The 21,365-nt window shown below is 49.4% G+C and overlaps 1 protein-coding gene across 6 annotated transcripts in view; it reads left to right on the top strand.

Annotated features, from left to right (window-relative positions):
- Nucleotides 1-21,365, top strand: part of PLCG2 (phospholipase C gamma 2) — a 174,614-nt gene that overhangs the window by 103,004 nt on the left and 50,245 nt on the right. For all 6 annotated transcript variants that reach the window (XM_072731458.1, XM_072731455.1, XM_072731457.1 and 3 more), the window contains 11 exons: nt 3,775-3,818; nt 6,102-6,174; nt 10,617-10,718; nt 11,714-11,832; nt 13,393-13,478; nt 14,688-14,808; nt 15,143-15,311; nt 16,879-16,983; nt 18,007-18,096; nt 18,687-18,862; nt 20,892-21,092. In XM_072731458.1, coding sequence (XP_072587559.1) covers nt 3,775-3,818; nt 6,102-6,174; nt 10,617-10,718; nt 11,714-11,832; nt 13,393-13,478; nt 14,688-14,808; nt 15,143-15,311; nt 16,879-16,983; nt 18,007-18,096; nt 18,687-18,862; nt 20,892-21,092 — 1,286 coding nt within the window. The remainder of the gene's footprint in view (nt 1-3,774; nt 3,819-6,101; nt 6,175-10,616; nt 10,719-11,713; nt 11,833-13,392; nt 13,479-14,687; nt 14,809-15,142; nt 15,312-16,878; nt 16,984-18,006; nt 18,097-18,686; nt 18,863-20,891; nt 21,093-21,365) is intronic.

The following is a 21,365-nucleotide window of genomic DNA, read 5'->3' as shown; positions in this document are numbered from 1 at the left end:
TGATATTGTGGCTGAGGGTGCCAGGGAATAGCAAATTATTCTAATGGGCGTGAGGAGGGTAGGAGGGGGAGAAGCATCCAAAGTGCAAAAATCAGCCGTGGAATCTCTGGTTGGCTTTTTCTGTCATTTTCCCTTTGGCCCCCTGGCACCAAATGGCTCATGTAACCCACTAAGCAGAGTGTGTAAGGTACATTACGCTATGGAGGGTGTGCTTCCCTCCACCCCTCTGTGGGGAGACTCATTCCCTGACCTCAGATTGACCTCGACACCTCTGGCCCTTGCTCTTGTGGTCTCCATCCTTTGGCACAGCCCCTTTTTTTTGTCTCCAGGGAATCAAAAGTCAGAGGTGACTTGTAGCCTTTAGTTCTATTTATCCATTATTTTAGGCACTCATTCAACAAATGTTTGAGCCAGGAGGGCACAGTGGTTAACAAAACAGACATCTCCCCTCACCTCATTGATCTTTTGCTGGGGCCAGAGGGGACATTACCCGTAGCCACACATCCTGGTTTGGTAGACTCTGACCACATAACCCTGCACAGTAATGATAGAATAACTTAATTGCTGTCTCTCCACTATGTGCCTATAGCATCTAGAATGTTCTTCTCTCATTGCTAGGTTGTCATTTACTTTGTGTTCATTTGCATGTAATGTGCAGGCCAGTGGAGAAGTGCCAAAATAGACCAGGGTTGAAATGCTGGCTTTTTGACGTTCTAGATGTGTCACCTCGGAACAACTGCTGGTCCTCTCAGAGCCTGTTTCTTGTATCTGACTGGGGTTTGTTTCAGTGCCTTCCTGATGGGATGGGGAGCTGGGGTTGAGGCTGCCCTGCATCAGCTCCCAAGAAGCCTTGTTTGTTCCCCAGTGTTGCCACTACAGACCCCAGCTAGGCAGGTTCTGTCTCTTGCAGTCGGGGTGTGAGCAGTGCTGATGCCCCCTGACGTCTCCAGGGAGAATCTGTTCCTTGCCTCTCTCCCCACTTCTGGTATTTGCTAGCCATCCTGGGTACTCCTTGCTCTGTAGGCACATCACTCCCATCTCTGTCACTGGTCATCATGTGGCCACCTAGTCCTGGCCTGTGCCAGCTCGAGATGTCCCCTTTATAAGGGCGACTCATAGCATTAGGGCCTGCCCTAATCCAGGAGGACCTTGCCTTCACTGGATCATATCTGCAAAGACCCTATTTCCAAATAAAGTCACATTCACAGGTAGGGAGGGAGAGGATGGGGCTTGCACAGATCTTTTGGGGCCACATTTGTAGCCATCACACATGCTGTAACCTCTTCCGTTGATAGAGTGCCCTCCCTGATGCATTTTCCCTTTTGGAACGCTGCCCTATTTCTCTGCCCCGTGAAGGAACCTGCTCCAGGAGGTTCTGCATCAGAATCGCTGTCTGCATTCCCCAATCTCTCTCTCCGCTCCTGAGCCTGTCCCAGCCATGTATCCAAGCCTCCCACCCCATGGCAGTTCATCTTGTCATATCACCGGGGACCTCCACATTGTGAAAGCCGCTGGTCAGTCCTCTGGCCTTTATCATGCCCACTGGGTGGCATGGATCACAGTTGGTCACTCTCTCCTGGATGTTGTCATTTGGCTTTGGGATCCTACGCTGTCTTCGTTCTCCTCTTACCTCACTATCCACGGGTTCACAACATCTTTGGCTGGGTCTTTGATTTCTTGGTGTCTGAAGGTTGGTGACTGTCAGGCAGGGCCAGTGCTTAGCCAGATTCTCCCATCTAACTGCCAGGTTGCCTTGCATCTCACACTGGAATGTCCAGAAGGGACCTTGTGATGCTCTTCCCTCCCACTGCGGTGGATACATGACTGGCTGCTCTGTTGGATGGACCCAGAAATCCTCTTGCCTTCTGCCTTCCATTCCCCAGAACCCCCATCCCCACACCTGCCCTGTTGCGCTGCATCTTTAAATTTTGCTTCTGCTTATGCAGGTGGGGAGCCTCAGGTCGGCAATACTTGCCTTTTTTGCTTTCAATCCTTCTGCCCCTCTCTGGACCCTGAGGGGCTGATTCCCACAAGTACATTCCCAGGTGGCTCTGCCAGCAGGTTCAGCAAATGGGGTGACCAGGATGGAGATACAGGATACAAGAGGGGAAGCTGGGTGTTTCTTTTCCCCACGTTTTCTGGCTCTGGAAGTGTCTCTGCAGTAGGAGCTCTTCCTTTGTCCCAGCTGTCCACCTGGCTGAAATGGGGTGGGGCACTTTTTTGTGCTTCATTGAAAAGAAGTAAAGGAACTGGCTGGCTTCAGGGTCTAGCAGAGTGGGTAATTGAGGATAAGTCCCAGACCAGGTTTTCTGCAGGTAATAAGGAAACCAGTCTCGGGGTTTGGTTTGGAAGGGATCTGGCCTTAAATACTAGGTTGATCTAGTGATCTAAGTGCCAAGTAAGTTCAAATAACGAGCATGCACTGCCCCAAATTCTCCTTTTTTTTTTTTTAAGTAAAGAAATAGCTATGCTATAAATTACATGTAAATAGAAGGAAGTACTTCTGAGTTTTTCTCAAAGAGTGGCTCTTAACCTTTTTGGGTGACCTATTTCTTTGAGATGCTGATTAAAGCTATAGATCATCAAAAAAAAAAAAAAAAGCTATAGATCATCTTTCCAGAAAAAAAAAAAAACACATACATGCACAGACTTACACAGATCTCCTGATGCTTCCCCAGGGGCCTATAGATACCTTTTGCAGAATGTTGGTTTTCCACGTGTCATCCTGGACTCCAAGTAGCTTGGCAAGCGGACTGGGGAGTCCAGAGCAGGAGTGGTATTTATATCACTAGCATTTGTAACGTGCCAGTGGCTGCATTTCCATTTGTGCTCTGAACTTTTCAAATGCTTATCCGATCACAGTCTCATTAAAGACCACTAAAGTAATGCTACCTCCCCAGAAGCAGACACACGGTATGAGTGAATGTGTGCGTGCACATGCATGTGTAAGGTGCTCGCGGTGCATTGGTGTCAGCAGAAGCTGGAGGGAGAGTCACACCAAGCTCCCTGGTGGAAGAGCGCTCCATCGTTACAGCAATAGTCACAACATCAGCAGGCTGCAAAGAGCAGGACCAAAGCTGTCCAGTAGTTCTTTTTTTCTCTTGAGTTTGAAGATGAAAAGTTAGCTCACTGAAGCAGTACAGATCTGAAATGTAGCAGGGAGGGTGTGGAAAAGGTTCTGTGTTTTCTGCTGGGGGCTCTGGGCAGGACCGTTGCTGGGAAAGCAGTTTGATCAATCTATCAAAGTTAATATGCACACCCCATACCCGTCCAGGTGCTTTCCTGTCTAAGAATCTACCCATTGGAACTATCTGTGCAGCAGGACAAAAATAGACACGTATGTGGAGATTCTTTGTAGTACTGAGCCTAATGGCAGAAAATCAGTGATGTACACAGTATGGAATACAAAGGACTATATGGGGTTTGCAGAATAATAAGTAAAACCTAAAATCAACAGCTAAAAGTTTGGAGACATGGATGTAATTATAAGATGTAATTAAATGAATATCCATCAAATACATTCTAGAAGGAAACCTACCAAATTATAAAGATTGATTGCTTCTCAGGAATAAGACTAAAGAGGAGGTGGGGAAGACTTCTACCTTTTTTGTAGAAGGGGGTGAGGAAGACTTTTCTACTTCCTACGTTTCTGCCATATTTGAATATTTATAAATCATACCAGTTGCAATTTTCTAATAAACTGTCCATTTAAATTGTCTTGACTTGTCCAGTGTTCTTATTTTTTATGTGTTTTTCTTCTGTTTTCTATTTCAGATTCTTGATGAATTCAAAAAAGATTCTTCCGTGTTCATCTTGGGGTGAGGCACCTCTTCTGGGGTATTATTCAGGGTGGCTGTGCAGAGCAGTGCCTGTGTGGGTCCTCCCAGTTGGGCCAGCTGCCTGCCTCCAGGAGGGCCACCTCTGTGGGAAGCCACAGAGGCAAGGGGCAATGATCTCCACAGGGGCAAGACCTCCCACTGGGGAATTGGCTTTCCTGAGCCAGTGGCATGGATAAACATGAACAGCAACAGGATGTGTGGTGTGGTGGGAGGGTGGCCCAGAAGGTTCTATAGAGAAGCCTATATGCTTTAGGACCTGCTTTCCCAGAAAGGAGTTTGGGAACTTCCTGCTTCCTGGTTAAGCAGGTTTAAGTGAATTAAAATGAGTTGAAGCATATTAAAGTGCTTCATGCAGTGTGTGAGGTGGCAAAGAGCTTATAAATAGTGATAACGGTATTATTACAGTGTAAGTGCTGTGGGACTTGTCAGAACCTTTACTATTCTTTTTTTTTTTTTTTTTTAAAGATTTATTTATTTATTATTTTAAAGAGAGTGCAAGTGAGCCAGAGGAGGGGTAGAGGGAGAGAGAGAAAGTGAATCTCAAGCAGACTCTGCACGGAGCTTGAAGCCCAGCGCAGGGCTTGATTTCACAACCCTGAGATTGTGACATGAGCCAAAACCAAGAGTTGGATGCTCAACTGACTGAGCCACCCAGGCGCCCCAAGATCTTTACTGTTCTTACAAATTCCCCAGGTGAGGGATTTATGAAGGGGTTCTGTGTTTCCCAGGCCTCTCTGCCTGGGAGATATGTTTGCCCTGGAGTTAACAGCACCTAAAGATGATTTGTGGTGCGCTGATCTAGGTCTGCTTTTCAGAAGCTGCTCTCATTGATGAGGACACTCTGGCAACTAATCCCTCTGTCCCTTTCTAAACCAGAAACCTCAAAACTGCAAGTATGTATGAAGCAAGTCTTATTCTTATATCGTCTTTTAAGGAAAATGTTAGTGTTAGATCATCAGGCTGGTTAGCAAAGAAGTTTACAAATACACCCATAATTAAAGACAATAGACTTTTGAATCTCGAGTCTTTAGTAAAGGGAACAAGCTGAAAGTGCGTTGTATTTCCTGTATTTAAAAAGACCCCCCCCCCCAAAAAAAAGGACTCCCTCAGGGCGCCTGGGTGGCTCAGTGGGTTAAGTATCTGCCTTCAGCTCAGGTCATGATCTCAGGGTCTCTGGGAGGGAGCCCCAGGATTGAGCAGGGAGTCTGCTTCTCCCTCTGCTACCTCCCTCCACTTGTGTGTCCCCACGCTCTCTTTCTCTCTCAAATAAAGTCTTAAAAAACAAAATAAAAGACCCCTCACACACATACACACAGACATCTTGCAGATGCTCAGTGTAAAGTACAGATTTCCTTGGAAAGTTCTGTTCTGCAGAATGCACTTTCCATAGAAACCAGTGTTACTGTGCCAGTCCCGTGAGGTCCCAGGTTTCCAATAGCCACGACCTTCTCTACAGCAGCAGCAGGCTGCTGGCTGAGGTGGAGTCTCTGTGTATGCAGGTGAACAGTTCTCTCATCGCAAACAGAAAATCCTCCCACCAGTGGACCTGTCTGCTCCCAAAGCCTGTGTCTTGTATCTTTAGGCTGATTCTCCCCATCCGCCCAGAATCTGAGGGGCTTCATCGGGCCCCCACTCCTGCTTCAGAGCCTTCGGTGGCTCAGCAAGCTCTGCACTGTGGCTTCTGAGGAGACCCTCTGATGGGGCCCTGTTCGCTTCTCCAGTATGGGCTCCCCCAAGATGCTGTCCACATCCTGCCCTACCCAAGCATTTGCTGTATGGTTCAGGTCTGCCCCTCTCCCCCTCTGTCCCCCCCACTTCTCTTTTCCGTTAGGCCTTTGCATATGTGATTCCCTTTGCCTGAGCTCCCTTCCACTTCCTGGTGAGCCCCTCCTCATTCTCTGAGACACTAGCAGCTGCTGCATCCTCCAGAAAGCCTTCCTGGTCCTCCAAGTCTGGATTTGGGTCCCCACCTTTCCACGGTCACCCATGTCATTACTGCCCTGTGTCCCCCAAGGCCACACTCCTGTGGTACTCTGAAGATTGCGGGGTGCTCCAGAAGCCCCTGGGAGCAGCCAAGTGCAGATTCCGGGGCCCTGCCCTCCCAGGTTCTGGTCCCTCCTTGCCTCTTCCCAGGTCAGGGATGTGGCATCTGCTACTTTGTCTCCCCGGGGGGACTCGCAGGGTGTCAGGTGGCAGGCCGCCTGGTTGACAGCTTCTGTAGAGTGTGTCCTCTCTAAACACCCTCCCTTTCCCCGAGGGCAGCAACACTGACCGGCCGGACGCCTCTGCTGTTCACCTGCACGACTTCCAGCGCTTTCTCTTACATGAGCAACAGGTGAGAGGCACACAGGGCTGGTGGAGCTGGGAGGAGCTGCCTGGGCTGATGTCTCCTCTTCCCCCCCACCTGTCACCTGGCCTGCGGTTGTCATGAAATGTGGGTGCTCCCTGCCCAGTGCCACTTTGGTGGGTTAGACTCTGGAAAGAAAACAGCTTCATCGGGGTCCTTGTCCCAGGTGCACATCGCGGGAGGGGGGAATGAGAGCCCTCCAGGCTTGCGGGGGTCTGTTCCCACCTCCTGGCTTCTGCTCCTTCTCCCGGCTCATCGCCTGTGTACTTTCCCGGAAGCCCTCCTTGGCCGATGGGAAGAGGTGACAGCTGGAGGAGCCTGCCGGGTCCTCTGGGGGAGAGGTCAGCACAGTTGTCCTTAAGTAGATGACATACTGGGAAGTCTCCTGGAGCGTTTGTGTTCAGGCTCCACACTGGTGGCAGAGCGAAGATGTTTTGTGTTGGGCAGGTGTGTGCTTTCCATCACCGTGGTTCTGCCCAACTGGGCATACTGGACATATCTGCAGACATTTTTGGTTGTCACAACTGGGAGGGCTTCTGGCATCTAGTGGGTGGAGGCCAAGGGTGCTGCTCAGCATTCTGAAATGCACAGGTCACCAGCCCCCTACCAAGGGGTTACCCGGCCCCAAATGTCAGTAGTGCCATGGTGGAGAACCTGTGAGCTCAGCTGAGAGAATCCCGAGATCCTCTTCCTAGCTGTGTGACCTTAGGTCGATGGTTTGACCTTTCTGCTCCCCAGTTTCCTCTGTGAATGGGGATGGGAACCCTACTTCCCAGAATTCGTCAGATTGTAATGATCTTTGTGGATGTGTATGAGTATGAATATACCTGCATATTCACATAGATATTGAAAAAAATTTTAAGTTTTTATTTATTAGAGCCCAAGGGGGTGGGAAGGGGCAGAGGGGGAGGGAGAAGCAGGCTCCTCTCTGAGCAGGGAGCCTGATGTGGGAGATGTGGGGCTCAATCCCATGATCCTGAGATCATGACCTGAACCAAAGGCAGACGCTCAGCCAATTGAGCCACCCAGGTGCCCCATATATTTAAAGTTTTTATATATGTCACTGGAGTTGCCTTTACTATTTTTTCTCCTTATTTAATTGTTTGGGTTTTTTTTAATAGACTATTTTTTTTAGAGCCATTTTAAGTTCATAGCAATATTCAGTTAATCTGCTTCTCAAAAAAATTCCATTGCAGAACATCTCAGACAAAGACAAAAGTGGACAGACTGGCATCCGGGATCACCATGTACCCATCGCTCAGATTAGGAAATTATGCTTGTTTTTTTCCAATTTTATTTCACCTGTCCTCCATTCCACACCCACGTGCCTCCTTTCCTTTCCCCCTCTTCTTCATTTCTTCACTGGAATATTTTAAAGCAACCCCCATACTGCGTTATCATTTCATTTGTAAATACTTCAGTTGTGTCTCTTTTACAGATCCACAAAACATAACCACGATAGTCCCCCCTACAGTCAACACCGTTACTGTCACCTGATGCATATCCCATATTCTGATATCATCAATAGTAAATAACAAGCAGAGATACACACTTTGCACAAGGCCAGCCACACGGAGGCCCAGGCAAAGCTGCTGTGGTGCCTTATGAGTGGAGGACATGGAAGACGTGGAGAGACCATGTTTTCCCCATGTGGAGCTGAACGAGTGATCAAGAGGGGGATTATCTGCTCCACCCGAGACTAGAGCTGAAATGGGGTGCAGGGAAGGGGCAGATGCCCTCCCTGTCTGGGCACCTTAGGTGCTGGGTGCTGTGGTACCAGCGGCATAAAGCAGAGGGAGGAGCACATGATTTTCTCTTTTGGCCATGCTTTTCCTTGCCCTAATGACTCCGTTTGTAGGAAGCTATAGATGTCAAATTGTTAAATTCCTGGGGAAAGTAGTTTGATCCCCTAGAATTCAGCAGCTGGTGCTGTTTAATATTACACGTGCCCTGGCCCCATTCCTGGGCTGCCCTCAGAGGTTGGGGGTGTGGGGCAGGAGCTCTCTCTCTGCAAGTGGGGAGTTAGAACCCAGGTGGCCCCTGATGTCAAGAATGGGGACCTCAAGCAGACCCTGGTGCTCTGTAGGATGCATGAAGCAAAGCTGGCCATCGAGTACATTTGGTCAGGGTGATGGCTTCTCACCTGTAGAATGATCCCTGCCATTTGGTGTGTAGGTTCATATAAGGGTTGTAGGGAGCCCTTGGGCAATATGCAATTAAAAACTTTTTTTGGGGGGAAAGTTTATATACTTCGATTAAATAATTGCCATTCTAGGAACTTATCCTAAGGAAGTAATCGCAGAATTCTTAATGGAAATGAAAACTTGGAACTAACCTCAAAGTTCCCACTGGAGGACTAGTTGAATGTGCCGTAGCCCACCTCTGGGGAGGTGGGTGACATTGTAGAACCAGGCGGTTAAAAGGAAGACTCCAGAACTGACGTACCTGGGTTGGTCTCAGGCTCATTGTCGGCTCAAGGTATTTAATGACCTGAAGTCTCAGTTTCTCCACTTACACAACATGGAGAGTAATATGTACCTCCTGGGGTTGTGGGAGTTCAAAATGAGCCACTGCGTAAAGAAGGTTCGACATGGAGCCTGGCGTACAGTCCATGCCCAGTGCAGACCCATCACCGTTCCCTTCCTTCCCTCTTCTAATAATTTCATTATTATAGCTGCCTGGCACATCACCCCACACCAACTATGCTTTTTTTTAAACCCCCAGAATATTGGTGTCTTAAGCTCCTTTAGGCAGAAGATTTCTTTATTCACAGCTAGGCCAGTTCCAGGTTACACTGGCAAAGCACCCATGCTTTTTATAAATGAAAAAGCTTTGTAGGAGAAGGAAGGAGGAAGCCGCTGGCTTTGGGGGAGCATTGAGGTCTGGGGAGGCGTTTGCATTAGGTGTCCTATGATTTGAGTTTTGTATTCTGGTATTCAAAGATTGTAATATCTTGTATGCAGATGAACTGACTGTTCCCCAGCCTGTGGGCTGTTTTGTGTCCCTATCCGAGCAGATTTGCAAGCACCAACGGCAAGGCTCATTGCTGATTTCCCACCCACCTGCCAACAAGGCCATTCCTTCACCACCTCATTTGTATCTGTCCTTATGCTTTTGTTTCTTTCACACATCCTGGTCCGACCCTTCCCATCCAACCACACACCTATCTGGTAGCGCATTTGGTTTTATTATCCTTAAAGGCAGAGACTTTACAATATTCAGAATCCATCAAACATTGATCAAAGTTGAATCTGTGTGTCATGTTTCATCTTTTTGCCTGTGAATCTACGGGCTTTTAGGGATTAGAGAGGAAAAGAGTAAAGTTACTTGATACGTATATTCTCTTTGTAACAGGCTTCTGCATTTCTAAGCCACGGAAGCTGTTCTTGAACAGCTGAATGTGTATTTCAGACATTATCAAAGCCTCTGATCAGCATTGCCTGGCTGACTTGCAGGAGAGGACATATTCTGTGTCTATTTAGGGTCCCCACTCTGCTACTTATTAGCTTTGTGACCTTGGGATTTGTCATGTGACATCCTGAGCCTCTGTTTCCTTGTCTTTCAAATGACAATGACAGTGACAGCATATGACCTGCAGGGTTGCATGGACCATAGGAAGAGGAGGATTGTTCACACCAGCTGCCAGGATTGGAGCAGTCTCTGCATGCCAGATGCTGTGTTAAATACATAACCTTATTTCATACGGGCTTTCACAGAAACTGCACATCGGTATTAATCTCCTGCAATAGATGAGGAGGCACAGGGAGGGTATGTAACTTGCCAGGGTCAGCCAAGTGAGCAACGCTGGCGGTCGGACATAATTGTGCTCGCTGGCCCCTTCACACTAACAAATGTTAAGAGCTAGCACAGGGCAGGAATTGGCAAACTATGGCCCGTGGACCAAATCTGGCCCACCACTTGTTTTTGTAAATAAAGTTTTATTGGAACACAGCCATGCCCATTTGTGCATGTATTGTGTATGGCTCCTTTTGCAGTACAGGAGCAGAATTGAGTGGTTGTGACCCAAAGCCTAAAATATTTAACCCTCTGGTCCTTTAGAGAAAATGTTCATCAGGTACAGAGTAATGTGCAGTATGTGGCACTTGATTGCATACGCATCTAGAAAGGTTGATATTTTTGGTCTTTGATGCAAACTGGACCCTGAGAGTTGAAGGATTTTTCCAGTCCTCTTTCTTTTCTTTTTTAAAGATTTTATTTATTTATTTATTAACTAGAGACACACACACACACAGAGGCAGAGACACAGGCAGAGGGAGAAGCAGGCTCCATGCGGGGAGCCCAACGCAGGACTCCATCCCAGGCCTCCAGGATCACGCCCTGGGCCGAAGGCAGCGCTAAACTGCTGGGCCAGCAGGGCTGTCCATCCAGTCCTCTTTCTGATGATTTTTTGTTCTCTTTATCATTCTAAGGAGCTTTGGGCTCAGGATCTGAACAAAGTCCGTGCGCGGATGACAAAGTTTATCGATGACACCATGAGGGAAACGGCCGAGCCCTTCTTGTTTGTCGATGAGGTGAGTGGGCTCCTTGTCAACTTGGCTTGACTTTGTGATCCACGTCTCTGACCTCTGCAGTTTATTTTTCCGGTTTCTTCCTTTGGAGGGCTTTGCTTCATCTGCCCCCAGACTGACTCTGTTAGTTAAGACCTCATTTTCTTCTAGGTTCTGAATTACAGCCTTTTGTTTGGCTCATCCTTCTCTGTTTGGCTGTGTGGCCTGGGCGGGTTCTTTAGTTTCCCCGCCAGAGCACGTCTGCCACCAGGGAGCATCTAACAAGCACAGCAACAAGATTTGAAGGTTGATGGGGCACCTGCATCTGGCCCTGGGTGAAGCAGCTGGGGATGTGGGGATGTGAGCAGAACTGGGGCACTGCTGCCTTGTGTAAGGCTCTTCCCAGGCTGCAGAGTAGAGTGTACCCTTGGTGTCACACAATCTTTTTTTTTTTTTTAATTTATTTATTCATGACAGAGAGAGGCAGAGACACAGGCAGAGAGAGAAGCAGGCTCCACGCAAAAAGCCTGATGTGGGACTCGGTCCCGGGACTCTGGGATCATTCCCCAAGCCAAAGGCAGATGCTCAACCGCTGAGCCACCCAGGTGTCTTTTTTTTTTTTTTTTTTTTTTTAAGGAGTGAGGAATTGGAATAGGAAATTTCCTGCCTTTTAGATGTTATGATACTGGTGATGTTCTCTTGCTTTAAGTTGAGGTGGTGAGTTCACAGATGTTTATGGTATTATGCCTGAAAACTTACACGTGGGAGGCATGTACTCTTGTATCAAGTATTTTAGGATACACATTAAAAAGGAAAACACCTAGGTGAGTGAAAACATGTGTCCGCATTTCCTGTTGCAATCTGAGCATTCTGCGTTACAAATTTGGGTCCCTGAGGCCTGGAGACCATCTTCCGAGTTCCCATATCAGAGCTGCCAATCTCCCTATGTTGGCAGAGACCAGAAGGAGCCACCCATCTTCCTCATCCTTGTGATGGTCTTGTCTCTGTGACTCTCCTAGTTCCTCACGTATCTGTTTTCGCGGGAGAACAGCATCTGGGATGAGAAGTACGACGTGGTGGACATGCAGGACATGAACAACCCCTTGTCCCATTACTGGATCTCCTCTTCGCATAACACGTGAGTTTCTCGGTGAGCCTGTGACGGACCGGGCAGCTGAGGGGCAGGATGTTGTGGCACCAGTGCCCTGCTCCGGGAAAGTATGTGGGAGCAGGCAAAGTTCGGGGCCACACTGCTCAGACTAGATTGTGCAGAAGCTTCTGAGAGGGGCGTGGGAACGCACCCCCCACCCTTTCCAAGTTGGTATTTGCAGGAATCATGTTTTTTTTCTGTGACATTAAAGAGCAAGTTGGCAAAGCTGGTTTTGATAGACATCTCTTAGTAGCCACAGCAAAGCAACTGAATTGGTTATTGAACTGATACTCACTGAATGTCTGCCCTGTGCTGGGCTCTGTGCTTGCTGGGTGCTGGGGATACAGCAGGGAAGTGAGCAGAAGCAGCCCTGTCCTCATGTACTTGGAGGGGAAAAGTCCTCCTTTATTTTTTTGTTTTATTTTAAAGATTTATTCATCTATTTTAGAGAGAGACAGAGTGAGAGGGCAAGTACTAGAGCTGAGGGAGGGGCAGAGGGAGAGGGAGACAAGCAGACTCCCCGCTGACCATGGAGCTCCATGCAGGGCCCAATCTCAGGACCCCAAGATCATGAGCTAAAATCAAGAGTCGTACACCCAGCCAGCTAGGCCACCTAGGCACCCCAGAAGTCTCCCTTTGATTCAAGGATGAATAGGAGTTGATGAGAGAAGAACAGGTGGTGAGGCAAGGAGGAACAGCATGTGCAAAGGTCCAGGGGCAGGAGGAACTGAGAGGGATCTGTTAAGATCAGACTGTAGAATCCAGGATGATGAGTGACAGGAGAGGAGAGAAGTGGATGTTGCACTCAGGTTCCCATATTTAGTCTGTTTGTAACACGAGAAGGTGTAAATCTTGGCCTGGGCATCTGGAGAGCAGCATATTGCTACCTTCCCAAGTGTCACCCCAGGCAGGAGTCAGAATGAAGGCATTTTAGAAGGTCACGTCTTTTTCAGGGGCAAATTGGTTGCATGGTTCTCTGTTTCCCGCCATGTCCATTGGCTTAGAGAGCTGACTTCTAGCAAATCCAGAGGACAATTAAGGGACATGAATTCTTAAAAGGAGGGGCTACAGATGTGAAGAGGAGAAGGGTGTATACAAATACGCATTTATATATCCATTTTGGTAGACATAGTTCAAAGTAGTGAGTTCAAGACCCGAGGAGCCCTGACACCAAAATGGTGGCCCATCGTTGGACTGAGAGCCTAGTGGACACCATGGGGCGGGTAGGATCATTAATTAATTACCATATGTCTGATTCACTCCTGATACCCTTTGACCAAGTTCTCCTCCAAAGATTATGCAGTCTTGAGTCTCGATCTTTCCCTTGGATTGCCAAGGTGGCTGCTGACCACATCCTGCGATTGTGGCCTCAGCCTAAGGCTCATGACTGGTATGGCCACATGATTACTTATGTCTGGCCCAGATCCTGACCATAGATCTTTCTAGAGAGGAAGAATTCAAGATGTTGGGCACTTGGGCTGAGAAGTTCCCCAAAATGCCCCAAGGTGCCAACCTCCGCACACATGGCCACTGCTTTCTCTCCCTCAGGTACCTCACTGGTGACCAGCTACGGAGTGAGTCATCCACAGAAGCGTACATCCGTTGCCTGCGGATGGGCTGTCGCTGCATTGAGTGTGAGTACCATTTTCCTGGTGGAGATGATGCTTATGGTGAATTGAGGTCTACCATGTAGCTGCCCAAGGCTTTTGTCTGAAAGGCCCGAGTCCTGGGAATGCATGGGACTGGCCGAAGGAGAACCCAGGTGCCCATAGCATCTGGAGTGGGGGATGTGGCCACCAATGGCCAGGGGCCTTACCCCAGAATATTTCCCCCCAGGACAAGGAGTGGTGTCGAGCCTGGCCGTGTTGGAGTCAGAAACCCTTGGGTAGCGATTTTGGACATCTAGAGAATGTCCTGATGTCACGGCAGGGCTGGGACACCAGGACCAGAGATGGCTTTGTTATACTGCTTTCCTCCTTCAGCTTCACTTGGGCTGTTCTTAGAGGAAGGCAGGAGCCCTCTGTGATTTTGCTGCTGGCCCTGCCATGGATGCCACCCTGCCTGTTCTATTCATAGTTGCTCAGAGACACCAGGGAACAGACGATCCAGGCCCCTGGACATGCTCAGGAGCCTGCCGCCTCCCGTCCCACCCCTCACCCTCCCCGCCTGACTGTGCCACCGAAGGCCTGCAGCTGTACTGGGCTGAGAAAAGGCACAGAGCCCTGATGTGGGCTCCAGTTCTATTGAACACATTCATCATAGCATCAACTTTAATAGCACCTATTCCTGTGGATGGTTGCCTAGTGTATGGGCCCTCCTCCAGGAGAAAGCAAATGTGAAAAAATTAAGTTTGAAACTGTCAGCTCTTGTTACCTCTGGGGGCTGAAAATAGAGGGGATGTTCACCTTCTACATAATCTAGTTCTGTTTGAATATTTTACTATGAACTTTAAAAAATAAATATCTCATTGCTCTGTGTTATTTCCACTAGCGGAAAAAGCAAGCCAAGTGAAATCAGAAAAAAATCCTACATTATAAATGTCTTTTAAAAAAAGGAAACATTGAAACTAATTTCTTTTGGACAGATGTATTGGGGACCTTTAAATAAGCAACCAGAGCCTTCCTGTCACCGCACAAGTAATGATTGTTCATAAGTAATGTGGATCCTTGTGTTTCTGGCCCCTGAAGATAATTATTGGGTGTGGGCCCCGTGTCCTAGTAACTGAGCCATGTGGGGGTCAGGGCCAAGCTCACAGCCACCCACCAGCAGCGTGACTGCCGTCACTGGACTCTCGAGGTGGAGAGTGATGGCCAGATGTCGAGACTACACGTTTCTTTCCTCAGTGGACTGCTGGGACGGGCCCGACGGGAAGCCCATCATCTACCACGGCTGGACACGGACCACCAAGATCAAGTTTGATGACGTCGTGCAGGCCATCAAAGACCATGCCTTTGTCACTTCAAGGTCGGTTGGCTGATTTCCTGTTGGTTTGTCTTTAAGGGAAAGGTGGACAGACAGATGCCCCCCCCTCCCGCCCCCGTGTGTCTGTCTGTCTGTCTGTCTGTCTCTCTCTCTCTCTCTCACACACACACACACACACACACACACACACCCCTACCTGCCTGGCCTCCATCCTCTGGTTCACTCCCAACAAGTCTTCAGCTGAGTGTTGGCGCCCCCTACAGGCCAAAAGCGCAAGTCCCTCCCTGGTTCTGGAGCCTGGAGGAGGCTGGTGCTGGGAAACCAGTGACCTCTGCCCTCCTTCCCGCTGAGCTGAGCTGGCTCCTCCTGCACACAGCTTCCCCGTGATCCTGTCCATCGAGGAGCACTGTTGCGTGGAGCAGCAGCGCCACATGGCCAGGGTGTTCAAGGAGGTGTTTGGCGACCAGCTGCTGACGAAGCCCACAGAGGCCAGTGCTGACCAGCTGCCCTCCCCCAGCCAGTTGCGGGAGAAGATCATCATCAAGGTGGGTGGCCTTGGGTGGCCTGACATTCAGGAGAGCCAGTGGCTCAGAGCACAGGCTCCTGGTTCCACCACCTGGACTCACACCAGCTCTCCTTACTAACTCTCTGAGCGACCCTGGGCAAGGTCATTTAACCTCTAGGTACCTCTGTGTCCTCACTGGTCTTGGGAGGTTAATAGTAGAGCCTGCCGCATTGGCTGTGAGCATAATGTGAAAAAATATGTGCAAAATGCTTAGGATTGCATCTGTCCCATAGCAGGTGCCCTGTAACTATTAACTGTCATTCGTTGATTCTTTAGGCAAACCTCCAACATGCTCTGGTCTAAGTCAGGTCTCTGCTGGGGGTGTGCCATTGACCCGGGCTCCCCTCTGGCCCTCAGGAGACCCCAGTCCACTGTGTGAGATGGGCATGGACTGGAGGTGGACAGTTGCCCCAAAAGGTTGTGTGTGCTTAATGGGATGAAGGAGGTGCATGCCAAGTGCTGTGGGGAGAGATGAAGGATCAGCCATGCCTGAGAGTGCCAGGGATGCTGGGAAGGGGGGTGAGGTCTGGGGATCTGTATTACTAGGACAGAGAGACCAGATATACAGTGACTTAGAGCATAGAAGAGGTCATTTCTTCGAGTGTTCTAGACGGTCTGAGCTCCGTCCCACAAGGCTATCAGGGGACCTGGTATCCTCTTATCTTGTTTTTTTTTTTTAATATTTTATTTATTTATTCATGAGAAACACAAAGAGAGAGAGAGGCAGAGGGAGAAGCAGGCCTGCTGGGAGCCTGATGTGGGACTTGATCCCAGGACCCTGGGATCATGACCTGAGCCGAAGGTAGATGCTCAACCACTGAGCCATCCAGGCGCCCCCCAGAACCAATGTTTATAAATACTTGCTGGGGTGGGCGTCAGTACGCATCTGGATGAAGGTTGTTGTGGTCGCTGTCTTAGTCTTAAAGATGAGAACTATGAGAGTCAGAGAAGTATAACCACCTAACCAGGGTCACCGAGCTGATAAAGCAGCTTAAATCTGCATATCCTGTGCACAGTCCACAGCCCTGCAGTCTGGGCTGCCAGACTGGCTGTTCCTGCCTTTCCCTCTGTGTGCCAGAGAATGTGGGACGTGCAGGCGGTATCACTGATCCACTGAATATTTACTGAGCACTTACTATCTGCCAAGCTACCACAGGAGATTCAGCAGGGGATGACACAAAGTCCTGTCCTCATGGAGCCTATATTTTGTGGCAGGGAAGACAGAAGACCCAGACATAGATACACAAAGGGCCAAGAGTATGGAAAATAACTCTCAGGGATGAGAGAGTGACAGGGATAGGAAGGGAGGTGGGGGCTCTTTTTAGACCAAGTAGTTGGGGAGAGCTCACTGGAGGAGGGGACACTGAGCACAGAGCTGAATGTTGTGAGAGAGAAGGCAGGTGGAGAGAACAGGCAGTGCAAAGGCCCTGAGGTGGATGCTGTGGGTAGATGCTGGCTGGCTGGCTGATGTGGATGAATGCTTGCTAGCTCAAAGATCCTAAACTTGGGTCTTAAGGAGACAGGCTATGTGTATTTTTTCCCCTCAGCATAAGAAGCTGGGTCCCCGAGGGGACGTGGATGTCAACATGGAGGACAAGAAAGATGAGCACAAGCAACAGGGTGAACTGTATATGTGGGATTCCATTGACCAGGTGGGTCTCCTTGCACCCCTTCTCAGAGCCTCGAGTGCATCTGAGACCTACTAGAGAACTCTGAGAATATTCCTCTCCCGTTTTGACCCTTTTTTTGTATCATTAATGGTTTACTTTGAAATAATTTTCTATTCCACATAACGTACTACACATTTACACATACACACAACAGATTTTTTTATATACCCTTCACTCAGCTTCCCCAAACACTAACATAACATAACATAACATAACATAACATAACATAACATAACATAACATAACATAACATAAACGTAACAACCAGAGTGTAATTACTGGAAATGAACGTTGGAGCAATACTACTAGTTGATTCATGGACCTTATTCAGTTTTACCAGTTTGTCCACTGATGTCCTTTTTCTGGCCCAAGTTTCAGTCCAGGATGGGAGAGTGCATCTGATTGTCCTAAGTCCTTAGTACCTTTCAGTCTAGGACATTTCCACTGGAAACCTTATTTTGGTGAGAGGAATGCATTTTGAGTGCCAGTGCCACTTCTCACATCCCTTAACGTAACATACAAATCCATTTAGGTCTATTTTGAAATCTCTATTCTGACATCCTAGAAATAATGAAAAGTATTAATGTTTAAAGAATTAAGTCACAGATGTTGAAGAGTCTCTAGACAAACTGGTTGGGAAACCCTGAAAGTCCTAAAACGCAGATGTAATAGAAAAAGACAGTCATGAAACCCCAAAAACCTTGCCCTCCTTCATAAAAGGCTTCAAATTAAATAAATATGAACTAGAAATTTGATACTTAGTTGTATCTACCCTTAGACACACTGAATAAGAAAAGTCCTGAAAATGCCAAAAGAACCCAAAAATAGATATTTAGAGGAAACATCTTGAAGGGAATTGAATTCCATGAAACCATCATAAACTCTACGAAAGTGGGAAAGGAGCATCTCTCGTAAATGCTGGGGTGATGCCGGGCAGGGCTCCTGGCCCTAGTGGTGTTGAGGGCAAAGGCTGAGGGGAGAGTTGATGCTGGGTTCCCTTTCTAGAAATGGACTCGACACTACTGTGCCATCGCCGATGCCAAACTGTCTTTCAGCGATGACATTGAGCAGACTGCAGAAGAGGAGCTGCCCCAGGTAGGGAGACCTCCTAACCCGTCCTCTCTCCCATGGCCCATGGGGCCAGACATCCTCAGCCCAAAGAGCTTCTTCCTCTTTGGGTACCAGTGTCTGCCTGGCTTGAGCCAGCTCTTCTCTGATTGGCTGGCTGACCAACCAGTGAGCTTCGGGGGGGCTTTCCTGCTCTCTGAAGGGCCTGCTTGGCCTGTGCTCTGGGTGAGAGGGGAGGACATGTGGATGCTCTGGCCAGCCGGGTTCCCCACTTCCCTGCCCTCTCCCCTGGGGCTGCTGGCCGTCCTTGGTACTATTTCTTGAGTGCAGCCCCCAGGGTATTATGACTCTCAGACTCCTTGTGCAATAGAGTCAAAACCTGTACCCGGGACCTCTTAGCCCATGTCTTTGGGCTTCGGGCTTCAGGAGGCCACCACCACCAGTGGTGGCAGGCAAGGGAGGGCAGTGGAAGCCATCTCTCCAGACCTCTTGGGGTGAGGGCAAGGTGAAGCCAGCCTGTCTGGTGTTCAGCCCCCGAAGCTAGCATGCACAGAGGGACCAGTCTGGCCATGCTGGGGGGTAGGTTTTTACAAACTCCTCATCTCTTTGTGGCCCAGGACATACCCCCCACGGAGCTGCATTTTGGGGAGGAGTGGTTCCACAAGAAAGTAGAGAAGAGGACGAGTGCCGAGAAGCTGCTGCAGGAATACTGTGCAGAGACCGGGGGCAAGGATGGGACTTTCCTTGTGCGGGAGAGCAAGACCTTCCCCAATGACTACACCCTGTCCTTCTGGTAGGGGCATGCCACCTTCCCCCCGCAGCTGGCCGGGTGGGGGGCCCATGTGGCAGGTTGTGCGAGCGAGCTCAGGCCTAGACCCGAACCCCAGACTTCATTGAGGGGTCCATGCGGGGCATGGGTGGGCCAAGGCTGGTGAGGCTCAAAAAACTTAGCAGGAATCAAGATTAGTGATATTTCAATGCAATATTTTTTAAAAATTAGAGGTAATGAAAAATCCACGATGAACACATTATCATCAATGTTTTTTTTTTTTAATTTTTATTTATTTATTATAGTCACAGAGAGAGAGAGAGAGGCAGAGACATAGGCAGAGGGAGAGAAGCAGGCTCCATGCACTGGGAGCCTGACGTGGGATTCGATCCCGGGTCTCCAGGATCGCGCCCTGGGCCAAAGGCAGGCGCCAAACCGCTGCGCCACCCAGGGATCCCTATCATCAATGTTTTAAATAAAGACAGGATCTAACTCTGCACTAAAGACAATGTGGCCTCACTCACACCCCCACCCCCTCACTAGAGCAGGTGGCTGCCCCTGGGTAAGTCACTGAACCTCTTGAAATCTCCATTTCCTTGTCCCTAAAATAGAGATTCTGAAGGTGGCTTTATGGAGCTGTCTTGAGCTTCCTCACTCACTCACTTAGTACCTTCATTCATTAAAAGGGTTTTTTTTTTTTTTAAGATTTAAAAAATGTATTTATTCATAAGAGACACACAGAGAGAGGCAGAGATATAGGCAGAGGGAGGAGTAGGCTCCCTGCATGGAGCCTGATGCAGGACTCGATCCCAGGACCCCAGGATTACCACCTGAGCCAAAGGCAGACGCTCAACCCCTGAGCCACTCAGGCGCCCCCATTCATTAAAGGGTATTGGTTGAGGGATTGCTCTGTGCTGGGTGCAGGAATCAGACAGATGGGATGTCCTGATGGAGATTAAGTCTGGTCAGGGAGATAGTGAAAAAGGAATCAGTGATCTATAATTGTAGCTGTGATAAGTGCAGTGAGAAAAATGGTAGACGTTATAGAAGTCCATAAGAGAGGGAAGGTAATGTCAAGGGTGACAGTGATCAGGGAAGACTTCCTGTAAGAAGTGGTGTTTATTTTTTTTTTTATTATTATTTTTTTTATTTATTTATGATAGTCACACACAGAGAAGAGGCAGAGGGAGAAGCAGGCTCCATGCACCGGGAGCCTGACGTGGGACTCGATCCCGGGTTTCCAGGATCGCGCCCTGGGCCAAAGGCAGGCGCCAAACCACTGCGCCACCCAGGGATCCCAAGAAGTGGTGTTTAAATGAAGACTGGAGGGGATCCCTGGGTGGCTCAGTGGTTTGGTGCCTGCCTTTGGCCCAGGGCGCGATCCTGGGGTCCCAGAATCGAGTCTGACGTCGGGCTCCTGGCATGGAGCTTGCTTCTCCCTCTGCCTGTGTCTCTGCCTCTCTCTCTCTCTCTCTCTCTATCATAAATAAATAAATAAATGTTTAAAAAAAAATGAAGACTGGAAGGATTATAACCTTATAACAGCATACGGCTACGGCTATAAGACACTGACAGCTAACCCCTACAGGATGCTTGCCACGTGCCAGGCGGCATTCTAGGCACATTTTGTGTGTGATCAGTCCTCAGGACAGCTCAGTGGGGACGGACCGCAAAGATGATAATGTGGAGGCCAGAGAGGACAGGCCGCTTGGTTCAGGGTCATTCAGCACATAAAGGGCCGAGTCAGGATTTAGCCCTAGGCCATCTGGCTCCAGAGTAGGAGTTATGTAAGTGAATGTAGGTGGGGGAAGTAGGTAGAATGTTCTGGAATCCAGGTTAAAGGACCAGCCTGCGCCAAAGCCCGAGCCTGTTCTAAGAGCAGAGGGAGGGCTTTGGGGCCACACGCGGTGCCTACCCGTCATGGCCCTGGCTGCAGATCTGGCCACCCACCACCCTCACCCCCCCCCCACCCTCACCCCCCACCCCCACCCCCACCCCGGTGCGGGGAGGGCCAGGGGTCCGGCCTCGGGGCTCATGTCGTCTCTCCCTCCAGGCGGTCGGGCCGTGTCCAGCACTGCCGGATCCGTTCCACCGTGGAGGGGGGCACCATGAAGTACTTCCTGACTGACAACGTCACGTTCACCAGCATCTACGCCCTCATCCAGCACTACCGCGAGACCCACCTGCGCTGCGCCGAGTTCGAGCTGCGGCTCACCGACCCTGTGCCCAACCCCAACCCCCACGAGTCCAAGCCGTATGTGTGCCCGTGCTCTCAGGCACTGACCCCACGGGTTTAGGGGGTGCAGACACCCCGCGGGCTGTGTTCACCCATCAGAAAAGCCAGCCTTGTGGGTCCCCTGGGATCTCTTCAGCCCCCGGGACGGCCAGTCCCCAAGCACCTGCTCTACTTTCTCTTGCCCTCTGCCTCCCCTGCCTTTCTTCTACTTTACCTTCACCGTCCTGCACTCTTGGCTTTGGTTTTCAAAGGGGAGTGTTGGCCCGGTGATAACTTTCTGCTTGTCGAGGC

This window comes from Vulpes vulpes, chromosome 12 (genome assembly GCF_048418805.1).
Source record: "Vulpes vulpes isolate BD-2025 chromosome 12, VulVul3, whole genome shotgun sequence".
NCBI lineage: Eukaryota > Metazoa > Chordata > Mammalia > Carnivora > Canidae > Vulpes > Vulpes vulpes.
The sequence above is the reverse complement of the archived record's forward strand: the minus strand, read 5'-3'. Positions and strand labels throughout refer to the sequence as shown.